The 22,214-nt window shown below is 47.4% G+C and overlaps 1 protein-coding gene across 2 annotated transcripts in view; it reads right to left on the reverse strand.

Annotated features, from left to right (window-relative positions):
* LOC126109863 (nascent polypeptide-associated complex subunit alpha, muscle-specific form-like) overlaps nt 1-22,214 on the reverse strand; it is a 258,491-nt gene that overhangs the window by 170,239 nt on the left and 66,038 nt on the right. For both annotated transcript variants that reach the window (XM_049914929.1, XM_049914930.1), the window contains exon 6: nt 11,607-11,792. In XM_049914929.1, coding sequence (XP_049770886.1) covers nt 11,607-11,792 — 186 coding nt within the window. The remainder of the gene's footprint in view (nt 1-11,606; nt 11,793-22,214) is intronic.

The following is a 22,214-nucleotide window of genomic DNA, read 5'->3' on the forward strand; positions in this document are numbered from 1 at the left end:
CTAATTTGCTGGGAAGTGGCGGTGCGGTCCCCTACGGCACTGCGTAGGATCCTACGGTCTTGGCGTGCATCCGTGCGTCGCTGCGGTCTGGTCCCAGGTCGACGGGCACGTGCACCTTCCGCCGACCACTGGCGACAACATCGATGTACTGTGGAGACCTCACGCCCAACGTGTTGAGCAATTCGGCGGTACGTCCACCCGGCCTCCCGCATGCCCACTATACGCCCTCGCTCAAAATCCGTCAACTGCACATACGGTTCACGTCCACGCTGTCGCGGCATGCTACCAGTGTTAAAGACTGCGATGGAGCTCCGTATGCCACGGCAAACTGGCTGACACTGACGGCGGCGGTGCACAAATGCTGCGCAGCTAGCGCCATTCGACGGCCAACACCGCGGTTCCTGGTGTGTCCGCTGTGCCGTGCGTGTGATCATTGCTTGTACAGCCCTCTCGCAGGGTCCGGAGCAAGTATGGTGGGTCTGATACACCGGTGTCAATGTGTTCTTTTTTCCATTTCCAGGAGTGTACTAGCATGTGTAGCTGCGTTTGTCTGTCAAACACTGTATCTTCAGGACACAGAATATCTTTTTGGCCCCTTCATCCCAGCCACTTAGCGAGTGTGTGAAAGCGTTCCTTAGCCTGAAGGCAACTGGAAACTACGTTCAGTCAGTGCCCATTATGGATTGGATTAGTAAGTAGTAAGTAGCAGGCTGGATTAATAAGTAGTGGATCGGATTAATAAGCAGTAAGAATTAGTAGTGCGTTTGATGTCGAGCTGTCTCAGGAGCACTTTTTCCTGCATACTTTTAGGATTTCAAGAGCTGTGCCTGGACATAAATTTCCTAAAGCAGAGCGACACAATTCTCAAACAAATACGAAAAAAATCGTTGCTGAAAATCAGAAGATTTCTGTTAAGGAAAAGTTGTAATTTACTAAGACAGACTTTGGAAACTGAATGTGTAGCATGACTGTGAAGTAGCTGGTTCAGTTTTATCCACTAATTTAAACTCCTTACTAATTAATAAGCCACAGCTGCAAAATACTAACACGAATTCTTTACAGACGAATGGAAAAACTAGTAGAAGCCGACCTCGGGGAAGATCAGTTTGGATTCCGTAGAAATACTGGAACACGTGAGGCAATACTGACCTTACGTCTTATCTTAGAAGAAAGATTAAGGAAAGGCAAACCTACGTTCCTAGCATTTGTAGACTTACAGAAAGCTTTTCACAATGTTGACTGGAATACTCTCTTTCAAATTCTAAAGGTGGCAGGGGTAAAATACAGGGAGCGAAAGGCTATTTACAATTTGTATAGAAACCATATGGCAGTTATAAGAGTCGAGGGGCATGAAAGAGAAGCAGTGGTTGGGAAGGGAGTAAGACAGGGTTGTAGCCTCTCCCCGATGCTATTCAATCTGTATATTGAGCAAGCAGTAAAGGAAACAAAATAGAAAAATTCGGAGTAGGTATTAAAATCCATGGACAAGAAATAAAAACCTTGAGGTTCGCCGATGACATTGTAATTCTGTCAGAGACAGCAAAGGACTTGGAAGAGCAGTTGAAGGGAATGGATAGTGTCTTGAAGGGAGGATATAAGATGAACATCAACAAAAGCAAAACGAGGATAATGGAATGTAGTCGAATTAAGTCGGGTGATGTTGAGGGTATTAGATTAGGAAATGAGACACTTAAAGTAGTAAAGGAGTTTTGCTATTTGGGGAGCAAAATAACTGATGATGGTCGAAGTAGAGAGGATATAAAATGTAGACTGGCAATGGCAAGGAAAGCGTTTCTGAAGAAGAGAAATTTGTTAACATCGAGTATAGATTTAAGTGTCAGGAAGTCATTTCTGAAAGTATTTGTATGGAAGTGAAACATGGACGGTAAATAGTTTGGACAAGAAGAGAATAGAAGCTTTCGAAATGTGGTGCTACAGAAGAATGCTGAAGATTAGATGGGTAGATCACATAACTAATGAGGAAGTATTGAATAGGATTGGGGAGAAGAGAAGTTTGTGGCACAACTTGACCAGAAGAAGGGATCGGTTGGTAGGACATGTTCTGAGGCATCAAGGGATCACCAATTTACTATTGGAGGGCAGCGTGGAGGGTAAAAATCGTAGGGGGAGACCAAGAGATGAACACATTAAGCAGATTCAGAAAGATGTAGGTTGCAGTAGGTACTGGGAGATGAAGAAGCTTGCACAGGATAGAGTAGCATGGAGAGCTGCATCAAACCAGTCTCAGGACTGAAGACCACAACAACAACAACTAATTAACAAAACGAACAACAAATGCCGAATCATATTTTTTGTTAAGCAAAAATAAGAAATTTGTAAGGTATGAAATAGAAAATACAAAACTTTTCTATTTCTACAGTCTCAGTAGTATTATCGATGTATGTAATATTGATTAATTTAACAATAAGGTCTTTTGAATGTCTGTGTCAAATTTTAAGTTACTTTCATACATCCATTAATTAGAAATAACAAGATGTTATTTTTATTAATTACATATAACAAGATGTCATTATTATTTAATATCATTCTGTATTTGTTAATTAACATTTCTGTTTGTTAATACTTATGGAACTGAAAAAAAGTAAGGAAAAATACTACTAGCAGGATTCAAAGAACGTGCGATTACAAGCCATTGGCGCTATACAGCCAGAATGGCCGCTCGTCAGGTTCAGTCAGAGGCTGTTGAATCTTTGAAAGAAGAAAATGAATGGAGCTGTGATCAATGGCATTTAAAATACGCCTTGCGACATCCGCTCACAGCTTCTAATGGAAAAGCGATGGACAAGAAGGTGGAAAGTAACAAGAAGAATGAATATGCGAAGCATCGTAGTCTGATAATAGTGAAGTTCCTGGTTAAAGTCTCAGTAGTGGCAGATCTTCTTACATCAACTTAAATTCCATATTTATTAACGCAAATAAATGTTGAATTAGCGCATATTTATATAATTTTTTGAACAAGAAGAACAAATTTGTTATATTTAATTTCTAACTGGATGTATACATTGAGAAGAAATAAAAATTTGGCGCAAGTTGCAAGATGTGAAATAGAAAGCAAAATACTTCCCTTATTCTGCAGATTAAATTACACTCCTGGAAATGGAAAAAAGAACACATTGACACCGGTATGTCAGACCCACCATACTTGCTCCGGACACTGCGAGAGGGCTGTACAAGCAATGATCACACGCACGGCACAGCGGACACACCAGGAACCGCGGTGTTGGCCGTCGAATGGCGCTAGCTGCGCAGCATTTGTGCGCCGCCGCCGTCAGTGTCAGCCAGTTTGCCGTGGCATACGGAGCTCCATCGCAGTCTTTAACACTAGTAGCATGCCGCGACAGCGTGGACGTGAACCGTATGTGCAGTTGACGGACTTTGAGGGAGGGAGTATAGTGGGCATGCGGGAGGCCGGGTGGACGTACCGCCGAATTGCTCAACACGTGGGGCGTGAGGTCTCCACAGTACATCGATGTTGTCGCCAGTGGTCGGAGGAAGGTGCACGTGCCCGTCGACCTGGGACCGGACCGCAGCGACGCACGGATGCACGCCAAGACCGTAGGATCCTACGCAGTGCCGTAGGGGACCGCACCGCCACTTCCCAGCAAATTAGGGACACTGTTGCTCCTGGGGTATCGGCGAGGACCATTCGCAGCCATCTCCATGAAGCTGGGCTACGGTCCCGCACACCGTTAGGCCGTCTTCCGCTCACGCCCCAACATCGTGCAGCCCGCCTCCAGTGGTGTCGCGACAGGCGTGAATGGAGGGACGAATGGAGACGTGTCGTCTTCAGCGATGAGAGTCGCTTCTGCCTTGGTGCCAATGATGGTCGTATGCGTGTTTGGCGCCGTGCAGGTGAGCGCCACAATCAGGACTGCATACGACCGAGGCACACAGGGCCAACACCCGGCATCATGGTGTGGGGAGCGATCTCCTACACTGGCCGTACACCACTGGTGATCGTCGAGGGGACACTGAATAGTGCGCGGTACATCCAAACCGTCATCGAACCCATCGTTCTACCATTCCTAGACCGGCAAGGGAACTTGCTGTTCCAACAGGACAATGCACGTCCGCATGTATCCCGTGCCACCCAACGTGCTCTAGAAGGTGTAAGTCAACTACCCTGGCCAGCAAGATCTCCGGATCTGTCCCCCATTGAGCATGTTTGGGACTGGATGAAGCGTCGTCTCACGCGGTCTGCACGTCCAGCACGAACGCTGGTCCAACTGAGGCGCCAGGTGGAAATGGCATGGCAAGCCGTTCCACAGGACTACATCCAGCATCTCTACGATCGTCTCCATGGGAGAATAGCAGCCTGCATTGCTGCGAAAGATGGATATACACTGTACTAGTGCCGACATTGTGCATGCTCTGTTGCCTGTGTCTATGTGCCTGTGGTTCTGTCAGTGTGATCATGTGATGTATCTGACCCCAGGAATGTGTCAATAAAGTTTCCCCTTCCTGGGACAACGAATTCACGGTGTTCTTATTTCAATTTCCAGGAGTGTATTACTGACAAACGTAATACTGATTCATGTAACAACAAGACGTTTTGAATGACTGTACCAATTATAAGTTTTTCTCGTGCATCCAGTAACTAGATATAAAAAGCAGTTACTTTTATTTTAAAAATATGATTCTATTATTTTTAGATCTTATAATTAAATTTTCCTCAAGACACGTAAGTCTCATCTATATCTACGGTAATGATGGAAGCTGAAGAAATGAATTAAAATTTGTGTCATGGCTCGGATTTGAACCTCGGTCTTCTTGTTTACTACAGAGGAATGCCTACCATTACAGCTCTACAGCACTATGGCTAATATTTCTGCATGGGCTATTGATTATATATCTGCTAATCAACATTTATACTTGTTAATAAACACGGAATTTAAATAAAAGTAAAAAACTCATAATAGTCAGATTCAAACCAGCTACTTTATGATTACAAGACGTTAATACTTCACACTCAGCTGCTAAAGATTCTGTTAATTGATCTTAAGTGTTTTCTAATTAACAGTGCTCGGAAATCTTCTGCTTTTCATGACATATTTTTTTCCGTTTTTGTGAGGATTATGTCGTACTGATTTAGGAAACTGGCGCAAGGGCACATCATTTTCAGGTCTTATAACTATGAAGGAAATGAAAGAGAGCTCACCTATGAGGTCCACCATGCAGTTTTCCACATACGTACAGTAGCCTACATACTTAGGCTATGCTGGCCCCTAACCAGAGCACGGCACTGGCGAATTGTCCATCAGCTCGCCCACAGTTAGACCGGTATTACACTATCATATTACTTTGTCAAAGAAATTTGGTGGTCTAACAGGGAACTTTGTCAAATCTCGCCTGTCGTCAAATAAATACACTCCTGGAAATTGAAATAAGAACACCGTGAATTCATTATCCCAGGAAGGGGACGATCGTAGAGATGCTGGATGTAGTCCTGTGGAACGACTTGCCATGCCATTTCCACCTGGCGCCTCAGTTGGACCAGCGTTCGTGCTGGACGTGCAGACCGCGTGAGACGACGCTTCATCCAGTCCCAAACATGCTCAATGGGGGACAGATCCGGAGATCTTGCTGGCCAGGGTAGTTGACTTACAGCTTCTAGAGCATGTTGGGTGGCACGGGATACATGCGGACGTGCAATGTCCTGTTGGAACAGCAAGTTCCCTTGCCGGTCTAGGAATGGTAGAACGATGGGTTCGATGACGGTTTGGATGTACCGTGCACTATTCAGTGTCCCCTCGACGATCACCAGTGGTGTACGGCCAGTGTAGGAGATCGCTCCCCACACCATGATGCTGGGTGTTGGCCCTGTGTGCCTCGGTCGTATGCAGTCCTGATTGTGGCGCTCACCTGCACGGCGCCAAACACGCATACGACCATCATTGGCACCAAGGCAGAAGCGACTCTCATCGCTGAAGACGACACGTCTCCATTCGTCCCTCCATTCACGCCTGTCGCGACACCACTGGAGGCGGGCTGCACGATGTTGGGGCGTGAGCGGAAGACGGCCTAACGGTGTGCGGGACCGTAGCCCAGCTTCATGGAGACGGTTGCGAATGGTCCTCGCCGATACCCCAGGAGCAACAGTGTCCCTAATTTGCTGGGAAGTGGCGGTGCGGTCCCCTACGGCACTGCATAGGATCCTACGGTCTTGGCGTGCATCCGTGCGTCGCTGCGGTCCGGTCCCAGGTCGACGGGCACGTGCACCTTCCGCCGACCACTGGCGACAACATCGATGTACTGTGGAGACCTCACGCCCCACGTGTTGAGCAATTCGGCGGTACGTCCACCCGGCCTCCTGCATGCCCACTATACGCCCTCGCTCAAAGTCCGTCAACTGCACATACGGTTCACGTCCACGCTGTCGCGGCATGCTACCAGTGTTAAAGACTGCGATGGAGCTCCGTATGCCACGGCAAACTGGCTGACACTGACGGCGGCGGTGCACAAATGCTGCGCAGCTAGCGCCATTCGACGGCCAACACCGCGGTTCCTGGTGTGTCCGCTGTGCCTTGCGTGTGATCATTGCTTGTACAGCCCTCTCGCAGTGTCCGGAGCAAGTATGGTGGGCCTGACACACCGGTGTCAATGTGTTCTTTTTTCCATTTCCAGGAGTGTATGATCAAATATAAGGTCACACCGTAGATTTCATCATGAAAGTCGTGCTTCTTCTGTTCACTGCAACGTGAAAAATAACCGTATGGGGCACTGGCGTCGCTACAGCTACTTGACGTCTCTGTAGTTTGTAAACATGGCTTCAAAGTTGTGCCTTCCATCAACTTTTTTGTTTTTTAATGAACTTGCTTCGACTGCAGTTGGAGGTGAGCAAGGGACACTGTGCATGCAATTAATTGTGTCTTGATAATCACGTGGAATATGCTACAGGTGACTCGTGTCCACAATAACAGCTACAGCCATCCACCTCTACATCTGGACTCATCCAGCAGCTTTTCAGTGAGCCGGAACAGATGACATGGTCACAATACAGCTTTTTGGCACCCTGACAAAGAACTTTCTAAAACAAATTTGACGAATATTTAATCACATTTCTTTGACAAAGAAATATGATAGTGTAATACCGGCCTTAGCGACATATAATGTTGGCTAGCGGTACGTTCACAGCTCGTTCTGGACACATGACGGCCACCTGCCCATCACTGTCCATGGACGCGCTTCCAGCACGGCCGCTTATGTTACGCCTAGGCTCGCATAGTGTCTGTCCTTGAGATGCTTGCCCTCCCTTGCCCACAAGTGTCTGCTTGTACCGGAACTGGACCAGCCTGCTCTAACCTATGTTGTGTCCAGTGTAGAGGTGTACTCTAGCTTAATCAGCCTGCTCTAACCCATATTTTGTCCAGTGCAGAGGGGTACTCTAGCTGTACCAGCCTGTTCTGTGTCGTCTCCAGTGCAGAGGGCTACTCTAGTTGGACCAGCTTGCTCTAACCCATATTGTGTCCAGTGTAGAGGGGTACTCTAGCTGTACCAGGTGCTGTAACTCATGTCATGTCCAGTGTAGAGGGCTACTCTAGCTGGACCAGCCTGCTCTAACCCATGTTGTGTCCAGTGTATAGGAATACTCTAGCTGGACCAGCCTGCTCTAACCTGTGCCGTGTCCAGTGTAGAGGCGTACTCTAACTGTATCAGCCTGCTCTAACCTGTGTCTTGTCCAGTGTAGAGGGCTACTCTAGCTGGACCAGCCTGCTCTAACCCATGTAGTGTCCAGTGTATAGGGGTACTCTAGCTGCACCAGCCTGCTCTAGCCCATGCTGTGTCCAGTGTAGAGGGGTACTCTAGCTGGACCAGCCTGCTCTAACCCATGTAGTGTCCAGTGTATAGGAATACTCTAGCTGGACCAGCCTGCTCTAAGTTGTGTCGTGCCCAGTGTAGAGGGGTACTCTAACTGTATCAGCCTGCTCTAACCTGTGTCTTGTCCAGTGTAGAGGGCTACTCTTGTTGGATCAGCCTGCTCCAACCCATGTAGTGTCCAGTGTATAGGGGTACTCTAGCTGCACCAGCCTGCTCTAGCCCATGCTGTGTCCAGTGTAGAGGACTACTCTAGCTGGACCAGCCTGCTCTAACTCGTGTTGTGTCCAGTGGGCTACTCTAGCTGGGCCAGCCTGTGTCATGTCCAATGTACAGAGTACTCTAGCTGGACCAGCCTGCTCTAAGCCATGTCATGTCCAGTGTAGGGAGGCCCTCTAGCTGGACCAGCCTGCTCTAACCCATGTCGTGTCCAGTGTAGGGGGGTACTCTAGCTGGACCACCTTCTCTAACCCATGTTGTGTCCAGTGTAGAGGGGTACTCTAGCTGGATCAGCCTGCTCTAACCCATGTTGTGTCCAGTGTAGTGGGGTACTCTAGCTGTACCAGTTCTAACCAGTGTCATGTCCAGTGAAGAGGGGTACTTTAGCTGCACCACCCTGCACCTGCTCTAACCCATGTCATATCCAATGTAGAGGGGAACTCTAGCTGGACCAGCCTGCTCTGTGTTGTGTCCAATGTACAGGGTACTCTAGCTGGACAAGCCTGCTCTAACCCATGTCATGCGCAGAGTAGAGGGGTAGTCTAGCTGGACCAGTGTGTTTCAACCCATGTCATGTCCAGTGTAGGGGGGCACTCTAGCTGGACCAGCCTGCTCTAACCCATGTTGTGTCCAGTGTAGAGGGGTACTCTAGCTGTACCAGTTCTAACCCGTGTCATGTCCAGTATAGACAGGTATTCTAGCTGGATCAGCCTGCACTAACCCATGTTGTGTCCAGTGTAGAGGTGTACTCTAGCTGTACCAGTTCTAACCAGTGTCATGTCCAGTGTAGAGGGGTACTTTAGCTGCATCAGCCTGCACCTGCTCTAACCTGTGTCATGTCCAGTGTAGAGGGGTACTCTAGCTGGACCAGCCAGGTCTAACATGTCACATGCAGTGTAGAGGGGTACTCTAGCTGGACCAGCCTGCTCTAGCCCATGTTGTGTCCAGTGTAGAGGGGTACTCTAGCTGGACCAGCCTGCTCTAACTCGTGTTGTGTCCAGTGGGCTACTCTAGCCGGACCAGCCTGTGTCATGTCCAATGTACAGGGTACTCTAGCTGGACCAGCCTGCTCTAAGCGATGTCATGTCCAGTGTAGGGAGGCACTCTAGCTGGACCAGCCTGCACTAACCCATGTTGTGTCCAGTGTAGAGGGGTACTCTAGCTGTACCAGTTCTAACCAGTGTCATGTCCAGTGCAGAGGGGTACTTTAGCTGCACCACCCTGCACCTGCTCTAACCCATGTCATATCCAATGTAGAGGGGTACTCTAGCTGGACCAGTTCTAACCAGTGTCACGTCCAGTATAGAGGGGTACTTTAGCTGCATCAGCCTGCACCTGCTCTAACCTGTGTCATGTCCAATGTAGAGGAGTACTCTAGCTGGACCAGCCAGGTCTAACATGTCACGTGCAGTGTAGAGGGGTACTCTAGCTGGACCAGCCTGCTCTAACCTGTGTTGTGTCCAATGTAGAGGGTACTCTAGCTGGACGAGCCTGCTCTAACCCATGTCACGTGCAGTGTAGGGGGGCACTCTAGCTGGACCGGCCTGCTCTAACCCATGTTGTGTCCAGTGTAGAGGGGTACTCTAGCTGTACCAGTTCTAACCAGTGTCATGTCCAGTGCAGAGGGGTACTTTAGCTGCACCACCCTGCACCTGCTCTAACCCATGTCATATCCAATGTAGAGGGGTACTCTAGCTGGACCAGTTCTAACCAGTGTCACGTCCAGTATAGAGGGGTACTTTAGCTGCATCAGCCTGCACCTGCTCTAACCTGTGTCATGTCCAATGTAGAGGAGTACTCTAGCTGGACCAGCCAGGTCTAACATGTCACGTGCAGTGTAGAGGGGTACTCTAGCTGGACCAGCCTGCTCTAACCTGTGTTGTGTCCAATGTAGAGGGTACTCTAGCTGGACGAGCCTGCTCTAACCCATGTCACGTGCAGTGTAGGGGGGCACTCTAGCTGGACCGGCCTGCTCTAACCCATGTTGTGTCCAGTGTAGAGGGGTACTCTAGCTGTACCAGTTCTAACCAGTGTCATGTCCAGTGCAGAGGGGTACTTTAGCTGCACCACCCTGCACCTGCTCTAACCCATGTCATATCCAATGTAGAGGGGTACTCTAGCTGGACCAGTTCTAACCAGTGTCACGTCCAGTATAGAGGGGTACTTTAGCTGCATCAGCCTGCACCTGCTCTAACCTGTGTCATGTCCAATGTAGAGGAGTACTCTAGCTGGACCAGCCAGGTCTAACATGTCACGTGCAGTGTAGAGGGGTACTCTAGCTGGACCAGCCTGCTCTAACCTGTGTTGTGTCCAATGTAGAGGGTACTCTAGCTGGACGAGCCTGCTCTAACCCATGTCACGTGCAGTGTAGGGGGGCACTCTAGCTGGACCGGCCTGCTCTAACCCATGTTGTGTCCAGTGTAGAGGGGTACTCTAACTGTACCAGTTCTAACCAGTGTCATGTCCAGTGCAGAGGGGTACTTTAGCTGCACCACCCTGCACCTGCTCTAACCCATGTCATATCCAATGTAGAGGGGTACTCTAGCTGGACCAGTTCTAACCAGTGTCACGTCCAGTATAGAGGGGTACTTTAGCTGCATCAGCCTGCACCTGCTCTAACCTGTGTCATGTCCAATGTAGAGGAGTACTCTAGCTGGACCAGCCAGGTCTAACATGTCACGTGCAGTGTAGAGGGGTACTCTAGCTGGACCAGCCTGCTCTAACCTGTGTTGTGTCCAATGTAGAGGGTACTCTAGCTGGACGAGCCTGCTCTAACCCATGTCACGTGCAGTGTAGGGGGGCACTCTAGCTGGACCGGCCTGCTCTAACCCATGTTGTGTCCAGTGTAGAGGGGTACTCTAGCTGTACCAGTTCTAACCAGTGTCATGTCCAGTGCAGAGGGGTACTTTAGCTGCACCACCCTGCACCTGCTCTAACCCATGTCATATCCAATGTAGAGGGGTACTCTAGCTGGACCAGTTCTAACCAGTGTCACGTCCAGTATAGAGGGGTACTTTAGCTGCATCAGCCTGCACCTGCTCTAACCTGTGTCATGTCCAATGTAGAGGAGTACTCTAGCTGGACCAGCCAGGTCTAACATGTCACGTGCAGTGTAGAGGGGTACTCTAGCTGGACCAGCCTGCTCTAACCTGTGTTGTGTCCAATGTAGAGGGTACTCTAGCTGGACGAGCCTGCTCTAACCCATGTCACGTGCAGTGTAGGGGGGCACTCTAGCTGGACCGGCCTGCTCTAACCCATGTCATGTCCAGTGTAGGGGGGCACTCTAGCTGTACCAGCTCTAACCCATGTCATGTCCAGTATAGAGGGGTACTCTAGCTGGATCAGCCTGCTCTAACCCATGGTGTGTCCAGTGTAGAGCGGTACTCTAGCTGGATCAGCCTGCTCTAACCCCTGTAACGTCCAGTGTAGAAGAGTATCCAGCAGGTGAACACACTATTGCTGACGGCGAAGACACAGTGTGTGAGACGCGATGCGTCAATACACGGAGCTGCCAGAGTACTGTAGTGTACAGTTGTGTTGTGTTGTGTTACCTTGACGTTGCCGCCGCCCGGCGAGTGCTTCACGTTGTCCTTGGAGCCGACCTTGGGTTTGGCGCGGTCCTTGAAGTCCAGCTTGACCGTCTCGATCTTCTTGTCGCCGCCGCCCGGCTTGTGCGTCGCGTTCTCCAGCGAGCCCACCTTGGGTTTGGCGTTCCACGTCAGCTTCACCTGCTGGATCTGCAACAGTAGACACACACCACTGTACAAACTGCTGCTGCGGAAGAGCAAAAATTTGAGTACACAGAATGAACCGTCTAACGTTTCCATATCACCCATCTCCGACACGCTTAAGATACCACTCATACCCACTGAAGCGCCAAAGAAGGTATAGGCACGCTAATTCAAATGTAGAGATACGTAAACAGGCAGAACACGGCGCCGCGGTCGGCAACGCCTATGTAAGGCAACAAGTGACTGACGCACTTTTTAGATAGGCTACTGCTGCTACAATGGCAGGTTTCCAAGATTTAAGTGAGCTTGAACGTGGTGTTACAGACCGCGCACGAGCGAGAACACAGCATTACCGGGGTAGTGATGAAGTGTGGATTTTCCCGTACGATCATTTCACGAGTGTACCGTAAATATCATGAATCCGATAAAACATAAAATCTTCAACATCGCTGCGGCCGTATAAAAATCCTGCGAGAACGGGACCAACGATGACTGAAGATAATCTTTCAACGTGACCTTCCGCAAATCGCTGTAGATTTGAATGCTGGACCATCAACAAGTATCAGCGTGAGAACCATTGAACGAAACGCCATCGATATGGGTTTTTGGAGCCGAAAGCCAATTCGTGTAGCCTTGATGACTGCACAACACAAAGCTTTAATCCTGGCCTGGGCCTGTTAACACCGACGTTGGACTGTTGATGACTGTTAAAATGTTTCCTGGTCGGTCGAGACTTGTTTCAAATTGTATCGAGTGGATGGATGTGTACGTGTATGGAGCCAGCCTCATGAATCCATGGATGCTGCAAGAGAGCAGGAGACCGCTGAAGCTGGTGGAGACTCTGTAATGGTGTGGGGCATGTGCAGTTGGAGTGATATGGGACCCATGATACTTCTAGATACGACTCAGACAGGTGACACGTACGTAAGCATCCTGTCTGATCACCTGCATCCATCCATTGTAAGTAGGCTGTTTAGGTTTTTATATTGGTAACGCCACGTAGCGCTCTGTATGAAAATCACTGGCTGTGCTGTGTGCAGTCTGTGGCTGGTTTGCATTGTTGTTGGCCATTGTAGTGTTGGGAAGTAGGCTGTTAACAGCGCGTAGCGTTGCGCAGTTGGAGGTGAGCCGCCAGCAGTGGTGGATGTGGGGAGAGAAATGGCGGAGTTTTGAAATTTGTAAGACTGGATGTCATGAACTGCTATATATATTATGACTTTTGAACACTATTAAGGTAAATACATTGTTTGTTCTCTATCAAAATCTTTCATTTGCTAACTATGCCTATCAGTAGTTTGAGTCTTTTATTTAGCTGGCAGTAGTGGCGCTCGCTGTATTGCAGTAGTTCGAGTAACGAAGATTTTTGGTGAGGTAAGTGATTTGTGAAAGGTATAGGTTGTTGTTAGTCAGGGCCATTGTAGAGGTTATTGAAAGTCAGATTGTTGCGCTAAAAATATTGCGTGTCAGTTTAAGCACAGTCATGTATAATTTTTCTAAGGGGACGTTGCACCATGTCCATTGTGCATTTCGACGGGATTGCACAATCCCAGCAGGATCATCCGACACACCATACGTCCAAAATTCCTACAGAGCTCTTCTGAGTTTAATCACTTCCGCTGGCCACCAAACTCCCAAGACATGAGCATTATTGAGCATATCTGGGATGGTTTGCAATGTGCTGTTTAGAGGAGATCTCCATCGACTCGTGCTCTTACGGATTTATGAAGAGCCCTGCAGGACTGATGGTGTCAATACCCTCCAGCACTACTTCAGACATTAGTCGAGTCCATGACACGTCGTGTTACGGCACTTCTGCGTGGTCGCGGGGTTCCTAAACGATATTAGGCAGGTGTACCACTTTCTTTGGCTGTACCAGTTTCTTTGGCTCTTCAGTATGCTCTCACCTAGGCAAATAGTAGAAAATAGTAGAAAAACCACCATCATGAATTGCAACATGGCCACATCGCAGGGCATGGAGCTCGAGCGCTTGAAACTGTACCGGTCTGTTTTTTTTTTTTTTTTAATTTGAAACTATTGACACTTTCTGTTAATTATGGTCACTGTTTGAGGTTACAAGGGATACTGTAATAGTATAACTAATCTGCTGGATGTGGTAATGTTTACTGTGGAAGAACAGTTGGGGTGTAGCAAGCACAAGTCAATATATTTATGGAATCACCTTCTTGATAAAGAGAGGAGGCAGCATATAACAGTTTCACATTGAATTACTTAGTTACATAATTGCCTATGTCTCAGTGCATAACTTGGTACATATGTTAATAATGTAAGGTGTGCTTGTCTTGCTAATCATTGGATTTGCTGGGTATCTGATCAGTGAAATAGGAGTACTCTCTAGGCAAAGACGTGATTAAACAAAAGAAGAGGGGTGAAACTGCCTGTGCCCTTAAATATGTAAATAATCTGATGATTGTCTAGAAAATAATATAAGATATTTAGTGTTACGTATTTTAATATTGTAACATTATAAATGCATGATGGCCATGTTTAGAAATAATATATTTGACTAATGTAGTTTCACGTGACCGGATACAGGACAGAGGATAGGAGACAAAGGTCGCGGGCTTTGGATCGTGGTCCGTCGGTGCGGCTAGGAGCCGCCAACATACACTCCTGGAAATTGAAATAAGAACACCGTGAATTCATTGTCCCAGGAAGGGGAAACTTTATTGACACATTCCTGGGGTCAGATACATCACATGATCACACTGACAGAACCACAGGCACATAGACACAGGCAACAGAGCATGCACAATGTCGGCACTAGTACAGTGTATATCCACCTTTCGCAGCAATGCAGGCTGCTATTCTCCCATGGTGACGATCGTAGAGATGCTGGATGTAGTCCTGTGGAACGGCTTGCCATGCCATTTCCACCTGGCGCCTCAGTTGGACCAGCGTTCGTGCTGGACGTGCAGACCGCGTGAGACGACGCTTCATCCAGTCCCAAACATGCTCAATGGGGGACAGATCCGGAGATCTTGCTGGCCAGGGTAGTTGACTTACACCTTCTAGAGCACGTTGGGTGGCACGGGATACATGCGGACGTGCATTGTCCTGTTGGAACAGCAAGTTCCCTTGCCGGTCTAGGAATGGTAGAACGATGGGTTCGATGACGGTTTGGATGTACCGTGCACTATTCAGTGTCCCCTCGACGATCACCAGTGGTGTACGGCCAGTGTAGGAGATCGCTCCCCACACCATGATGCCGGGTGTTGGCCCTGTGTGCCTCGGTCGTATGCAGTCCTGATTGTGGCGCTCACCTGCACGGCGCCAAACACGCATACGACCATCATTGGCACCAAGGCAGAAGCGACTCTCATCGCTGAAGACGACACGTCTCCATTCGTCCCTCCATTCACGCCTGTCGCGACACCACTGGAGGCGGGCTGCACGATGTTGGGGCGTGAGCGGAAGACGGCCTAGCGGTGTGCGGGACCGTAACCCAGCTTCATGGAGACGGTTGCGAATGGTCCTCGCCGATACCCCAGGAGCAACAGTGTCCCTAATTTGCTGGGAAGTGGCGATGCGGTCCCCTACGGTTCTGCGTAAGATCCTACGGTCTTGGCGTGCATCCGTGCGTCGCTGCGGTCCGGTCCCAGGTCGACGGGCACGTGCACCTTCCGCCGACCACTGGCGACAACATCGATGTACTGTGGAGACCTCACGCCCCACGTGTTGAGCAATTCGGCGGTACGTCCACCCGGCCTCCCGCATGCCCACTATACGCCCTCGCTCAAAGTCCGTCAACTGCACATACGGTTCACGTCCACGCTGTCGCGGCATGCTAGCAGTGTTAAAGACTGCGATGGAGCTCCGTATGCCACGGCAAACTGGCTGACACTGACGGCGGCGGTGCACAAATGCTGCGCAGCTAGCGCCATTCGACGGCCAACACCGCGGTTCCTGGTGTGTCCGCTGTGCCGTGCGTGTGATCATTGCTTGTACAGCCCTCTCGCAGTGTCCGGAGCAAGTATGGTGGGTCTGACACACCGGTGTCAATGTGTTCTTTTTTCCATTTCCAGGAGTGTAGCATCACATGGCCGTCAGTTTGTTTTGTGGATGTGATTTAGTAAAATAAAAATGTTTTCATTCTAAACTGTTGTCGGTATAAATCATTTGTGAACGATCGTGATTTAGACAAGTACCTGAATTCATTCACTCCTGTACTCAGGCTAGCTATTTACTCAATATAGGGCGCGAATGTAACTGTGCACAACCGAACCCCTTTCCCGGACGAGTCATGACAAAAGGTTATGTACAAGCCCAAGTGAGGTTGCAACTGTCGGTGTAAAAGAGACACAAAGGATGTGCACACCTGTAAGTGGGACTTCCTTCCTTTGTTCTTATTTCATTCCGTTGCGAACTGTCACCAGTACATTGCTCCTCTTCAACTGAGAATATTAATAAAATAATTTAGATACAGAAAAAAACATTCTTGGTTGCACAAGATAGGTACATTTTATCATCACATGTGACGCGTTTCGGCTATTCTAGGCATCATCAGACAGTCTGGAGAAATCACAATTGCTGTAAGTATAAATTGCTATTAAGGAGAATAATAAATGAATAAATTAAAAATAACATAAGGAAGACAAACATGGACTGTACTGTGGAACACAGGGCCGCATGCTTGTTTCACATGGGGGGGGGGGGGGGAGGCAAGAGATATAGACTTTAATTATAGACTTTAATTCATAAAGTATTGTGCCACGACTGAGTTTATCGAATAAAAGCACTTGTTACTCGTGGCAGAGGCAACTAACGTAGTCAAAGGTCGCATAGAATCGGCGGGTGACAGCCAGGTAGCCACAGTCGATGCTAAATTACATCGCCGATAAAATTCTTCCTACTCGTATCTGAGGCCGCTGCTTACGGCTTCGTTGCTTTATATTTTATTAAAAACTTTTTACCTGTTTGGCTATTATTAGTGCTCTGTCATTTGCCAAAGAGCTATTAATCTTGCCATTATATGGGTGTATTTTGCTCTCGTCAGCTTTTCTGCTCACTGTATTTGCCTATTTGCCTAAGCTAGGAACCCCTTGCACGCCTTAGTAGCTTTCATTTTACTATCGTCATGACCTTTTTTCGTGTTGCTTCTAGGTGATATTAAGGAGCATCGACAGTGGCTATCTGGCTGTTTCTTCCCACTTCTTTGGTACTTTTAATTACGTTTGACGCCTCGGTCACAATTAGCAAGTCTGGGTAATCTCAGTCATGGCGCTATATTTTATGATTTGAAATTTATACCCCTCACCACAAATGTGACCCTGTACTCCACAGCCCAATTGATGTTTGTCTTCCTTCCGTTATTTTTAATTTATTGGTTTATTATTGTCTTTAATAGCAATTTATACTTACAAGAGTTTGAAATTTCCCCAGATTGTCTGATGATGCCTAGAACAGGCGAAACGCGTCACATGTGAAGATTAAACAAGCCTATCTTGTGCAACCAAGACAGTTTTTTCCTGTATCTAAAGATCCGGTACGGTTGTTGTACCAGCACCACCGCGGTAGTTATGGAATGGAGTGATTTTAATTAATCATATAAAGTGTTTCTGAGTGAAGTTGACGACACGTCCAAAACGAACCACCACCAATCATTGGTTTCTGCGTGTGGTCGCTACATCCTTGGTACCACATTACGCACTACAACAACATTTACATCTGCATCTACATCTACATTCGTACTCCGCAAGCGACCGTACGGTGTGTGGCGGAGGGTACTCTGTACCATTAATCTCCTTCCCTGTTCCACTCGCAAATAGGCCGTGGGTAAAACGACCGTCTATATGCCTCAGTATGAGGCCTAATTTCTCGTATCTTATCTTCGTGGTCCTCACCTTTTATAAATGGTTGCACGGTGGTAATACTTGTCGCTGAGGAGTTATGAACGTTTGTAGGTCTGGTTCACATCGCGTCGGTCACCAGTTGACATCTTCTTTCTCCCTCGAATTAATTTACTCTTCTAAGGGAAAAAAAGAATCATCCGATTTCGCACGTCTATATTTCTGAAAGTAATAAACATATACAATGAATTTTGAGTTTTGATGAACGGGAAACTCAACAAGTTTGGTTTCATACCTTTTCATAGATGTTCGATATGCCCTCTTGACATGCACGGTATATGCCAATGCGATATTCAAATTGTTCCCACACTGCAGCGAACATGCCTTCAGTTACAGCTTCCACAACTGCTGTTATGCGATGTATTAGTTCATTCATTGTTGTTGGTAACGGATGCACACAAACAGAGCCTTTTATAAACCCCCACAATAAATAATCACATACAGTCAGACCCAGTGACTTGGAGGCCAGTAACGTAAGGCTGAATCATTCGGTCCAGTGGGACCGACTCATGGTTCAGTTCGTTTTCTCTCACACTGTCACTGTCTGCTTCGCTCTTTCTGTAACATAACCACAATCTACTATCTACCAGTATTCTTTATTTTTCCGTCTCTTTCCCATTGCCACCGCCTTCTTCTCTTACAGCGAATATGTTAGCACGCGAAAATTTTTGGGAAAATTTTTGAAGGTGCTGACGAAGGTAGAATGAAACAGCTCGTACCCCACTTTTCCCAAGTCTTTTAAAGAGGAGTATATTAGTGTTTTCTTTGTGCTCCGATAGCAGCATTTTTTTCCACTGGTTCCCTTCTTTTCCCTGTTGCACCAGGGCATGTCACTCATGTGAAAAGAATTTTATGGGTCACTAACATTTTGATAGTTTACTTACGTGAAACTGAAGTAATGCTAGACTAATTTTATATCTGAGACCGGATTTTACGTGCACAAAAATTTTGCATGTGCTTCAGTACTACAACAATAAAGAGCGCCCAGAACAATTCTGATGATAATGGAATACACTTCACAGCATTTTTCTCCTTGCTACGACACTTGATAAAGCACATTTCCGCCCCACAACGGATTTTATGTGCCTATTTTATGTGTACAGGTAGGCTAAGTTTGAAGATCTTTATCTAGGAAGCGGACAAAAAATCCAGAAAACTTAGAGCGTTGTTCGAGATCGGTATCTTCGGCATATATCGTAAAAATTTCAGCTAGTTACTCTGCATAGCCATCATGGAATCCGCGGATCGGTTTTGATACGAAAAAATGGTAAAACAACCATTTTTTAGGTTTTTCTAAGGAACCTCGGCCAGCTAATGGTGCCCCCAAAACTCGCTTAAGAACCCCAGTAAGCCGCATCAAATGCGAAAAGAACCAATCGATTTGTACAATTTGCGTAAGCAGGATAACGTAATGTTTGTACTGTGACACTGTACTGTAGGATAGCGACAAAATGAACATCCTTCTGTCGGATATACAACTGATCCCTAGAGCAAGAGATGCAAAATACTTGACCCATCTTTCTATCACCAATAGAATGCGAGATATGAGTCCTAGGAGAATCCCATTGTTATGCGTGGCGTTTTGGAACGCACGAGTAATGCGTGCCGTCATGCGTACGGATTTATGAACAAATGTTTGAACTAGGGCTGTTAATAAAAATTTGATATATGACATATCGATATTTGGCCGAATAATATCGATTTATATCTGTTACGTTCTTTCCCAGGATATATCCATATATTGATATTGAAATGTCGATGTCGAGCGCCGATATTTTTGTTTTATATTATATTTTTCGGAATTTTGGATAAATATTTGAAGTTATTCATTTGAAATTATAGCAGAACATTATTTTACTTTCACTGTGAGAAGTAGTCTTACAATTTTTCGAACTGTAATCACGTCCAGTCTTTCACTTTGTGAAGGAAGCATATGTGGCAGAAAGAATAAGCCCCTTGCACTGAAGGGGGGGGGGGGGTGGAAGGTGGCAGTGTGGAAGGAATAACAAGATTTCCGGTGTGAAGAAATAGCACACCAGTGGCGTAAAAATAATTTTTGACGTAACTAGTATGCTATTTCTTCACATCGGGATGTTTTAAGAGTTGCTGAGACTGAAGAACAAACATCTCAATGACAAGTCTGGTCTTTGCGGGGGGCGGACACGTGTGAGGGGAAATGCTGACGTAATCGGCGCTCGGCGCTACCAACAGAAACTGGAAAGTTTAGCTTCACCACGCAATTTTACACGCTGTAGCTTCAAAATTGCGTGGTGAAGCTAAACGTTCCAGTTTCTGTTGGCAGTGCTGGCGTTTGCAGAAATGAATTCGATATACACGATCGAACAGCGGAGGAGTGGTACTCAAGCGTCAACTTTAGGTTACAATATCTCCGGATGTAATTTTACAATGCAGCAAACGTTACTGATTACGTATTTGTTTATATGTTCAAATGTGCTAACAAAACTAACGGGGTTCCATTTAAAAAGACGTAGGTTTGTGTTAAAAAACATACTTCCGTGCATTTTTGTATGGTTTGTGTTAAACAATTACACTGGCCCCTCTCCTCACGTTCGGTCTGTGGAATCGGTTCGTCAGTATTTGATGTGGTTTACGAAATATATCCAGCGGTAACGTTAGGTGACTCACCCTGTATACTCTGTGTAAGTTTGTGACTCATTGATATTGCAGTGTTAGGGTCTTAAATTTTTAAGTTTTATGGATTGCACAGTTTTACACTTTTGAAACGGTGCGAGGCGGTTTCTTTGAATCACCGGCCTTATCTGGTTTCGCACACAGCCGCTGGGATTATTTACAGCGGCTGACACTGGGATGAACCGGGTTTAACATTGGCGCGGTAATCGTGGTTTCGTCGCAGCTGCTGGGATTACGGGGCGAATATATTTGTGCCCCTCCCCCTCCACCCCGCTGCGCGCCTTGTCCTTCCCTGCACGTGCAATGCGCAATGCGTGCTTTATTAAATGGCCGGCCGACCCGAGCAGTCTGCTAACACTGCCTCTGTCCGGATTACTATACAGGCGAGTACCGCAAAACCACGCGCCAGTGCATTCTGCCGGCTTGCTTGTGCGCGCATGGGGGACAAACAAAAGGAGTGATTAAATACACCTAATGAATACGTGTATTCTGTGCCGGCAAATCTCGCATTGTGAAAATGCTGTTAAAATTGTCTGTGTAGAAGCTATTTTTCACGTGGTATAACGCCACACCGGGATCGGACTGTGTTTGGAAATAAGGGAGGAATATAAGGGGTTAACGAGGAAGAAAGGTCGGGGATTAGTGGCCCGTCGAGACCCTGGTCGTTATGGGCCACTCTCAGACAGCGTAGGAATGACATGCAGGGAGTAGACTTCAAGTCGTTTCGGCCGGAATGGCTGCCCTGCGAGGTGCATTCAAGTTCTAAGGCCTCCAATTTTTTTTCTCCGGACTGGAAAGAGATAGAAACATGTGCATTGTTTTAAAATGAGGCCGCATTCATTGTCAATACGTTCCAGAGATGGCAGCACCGTACAGCAGATGGAATTTTACCGCCAGCGGCGAGAATGAGAACTGTTTTAAATACTTAAAATGGCGACGTTTTCCTTACTTGAACAGCGTGCAATCATTCGTTTTCTGAATTTGCGTGGTGTGAAACCAATTGAAATTCATCGACAGTTGAAGGAGACATGTGGTGATGGAGTTATGGATGTGTCAAAAGTGCGTTCGTGGGTGAGACAGTTTAATGAAGGCAGAACATCGTGTGACAACAAACCGAAACAACCTCGGGCTCGCACAAGCCGGTCTGACGACACGACCGAGAAAGTGGAGAGAATTGTTTTGGGGGATCGCCGAATGACTGTTGAACAGATCGCCTCCAGAGTTGGCATTTCTGTGGGTTCTGTGCACACAATCCTGCATGACGACCTGAAAATGCGGAAAGTGTCATCCAGGTGGGTGCCACGAATGCTGACGGACGACCACATGGCTGCCCGTGTGGCATGTTGCCGAGCAATGTTGACGCGCAACGACAGCACGGATGGACTTTCTTTTCATCGGTTGTGGCAATGGATGAGACGAGGATGCCATTTCTCAGTCCAGAAACAAAGCGCCAGTCAGTTCAATGGAAGCACACAGATTCACCACCACCAAAAAAGTTTCAGGTAACCGTCAGTGCTGAAAAAATGATGGTGTCCATGTTCTGGGACAGCGAGGGCGTAATCCTTACCCATTGCGTTCATAAGGGCACTACGGTAACAGGTGCATCCTACGAAAATGTTTTGAAGAACAAATTCCTTCCAGCACTGCAACAAAAACGTCCGGGAAGGGCTGCGCATGTGCTGTTTCACTGAGACAACGCACCCGCACATCGAGCTAAAGTTACGCAACAGTTTCTTCGTGATAACAACTTTGAAGTGATTCCTCATGCTCCCTACTCACCTGACCTGGCTCCTAGTGACTTTTGGCTTTTTCCAACAATGAAAGACACTCTCCGTGGCCGCACATTCACCAGCCGTGCTGCTATTGCCTCAGCGATTTTCCAGTGGTCAAAACAGACTCCTAAAGAAGT

This window comes from Schistocerca cancellata, chromosome 12 (genome assembly GCF_023864275.1).
Source record: "Schistocerca cancellata isolate TAMUIC-IGC-003103 chromosome 12, iqSchCanc2.1, whole genome shotgun sequence".
Lineage (NCBI taxonomy): Eukaryota > Metazoa > Arthropoda > Insecta > Orthoptera > Acrididae > Schistocerca > Schistocerca cancellata.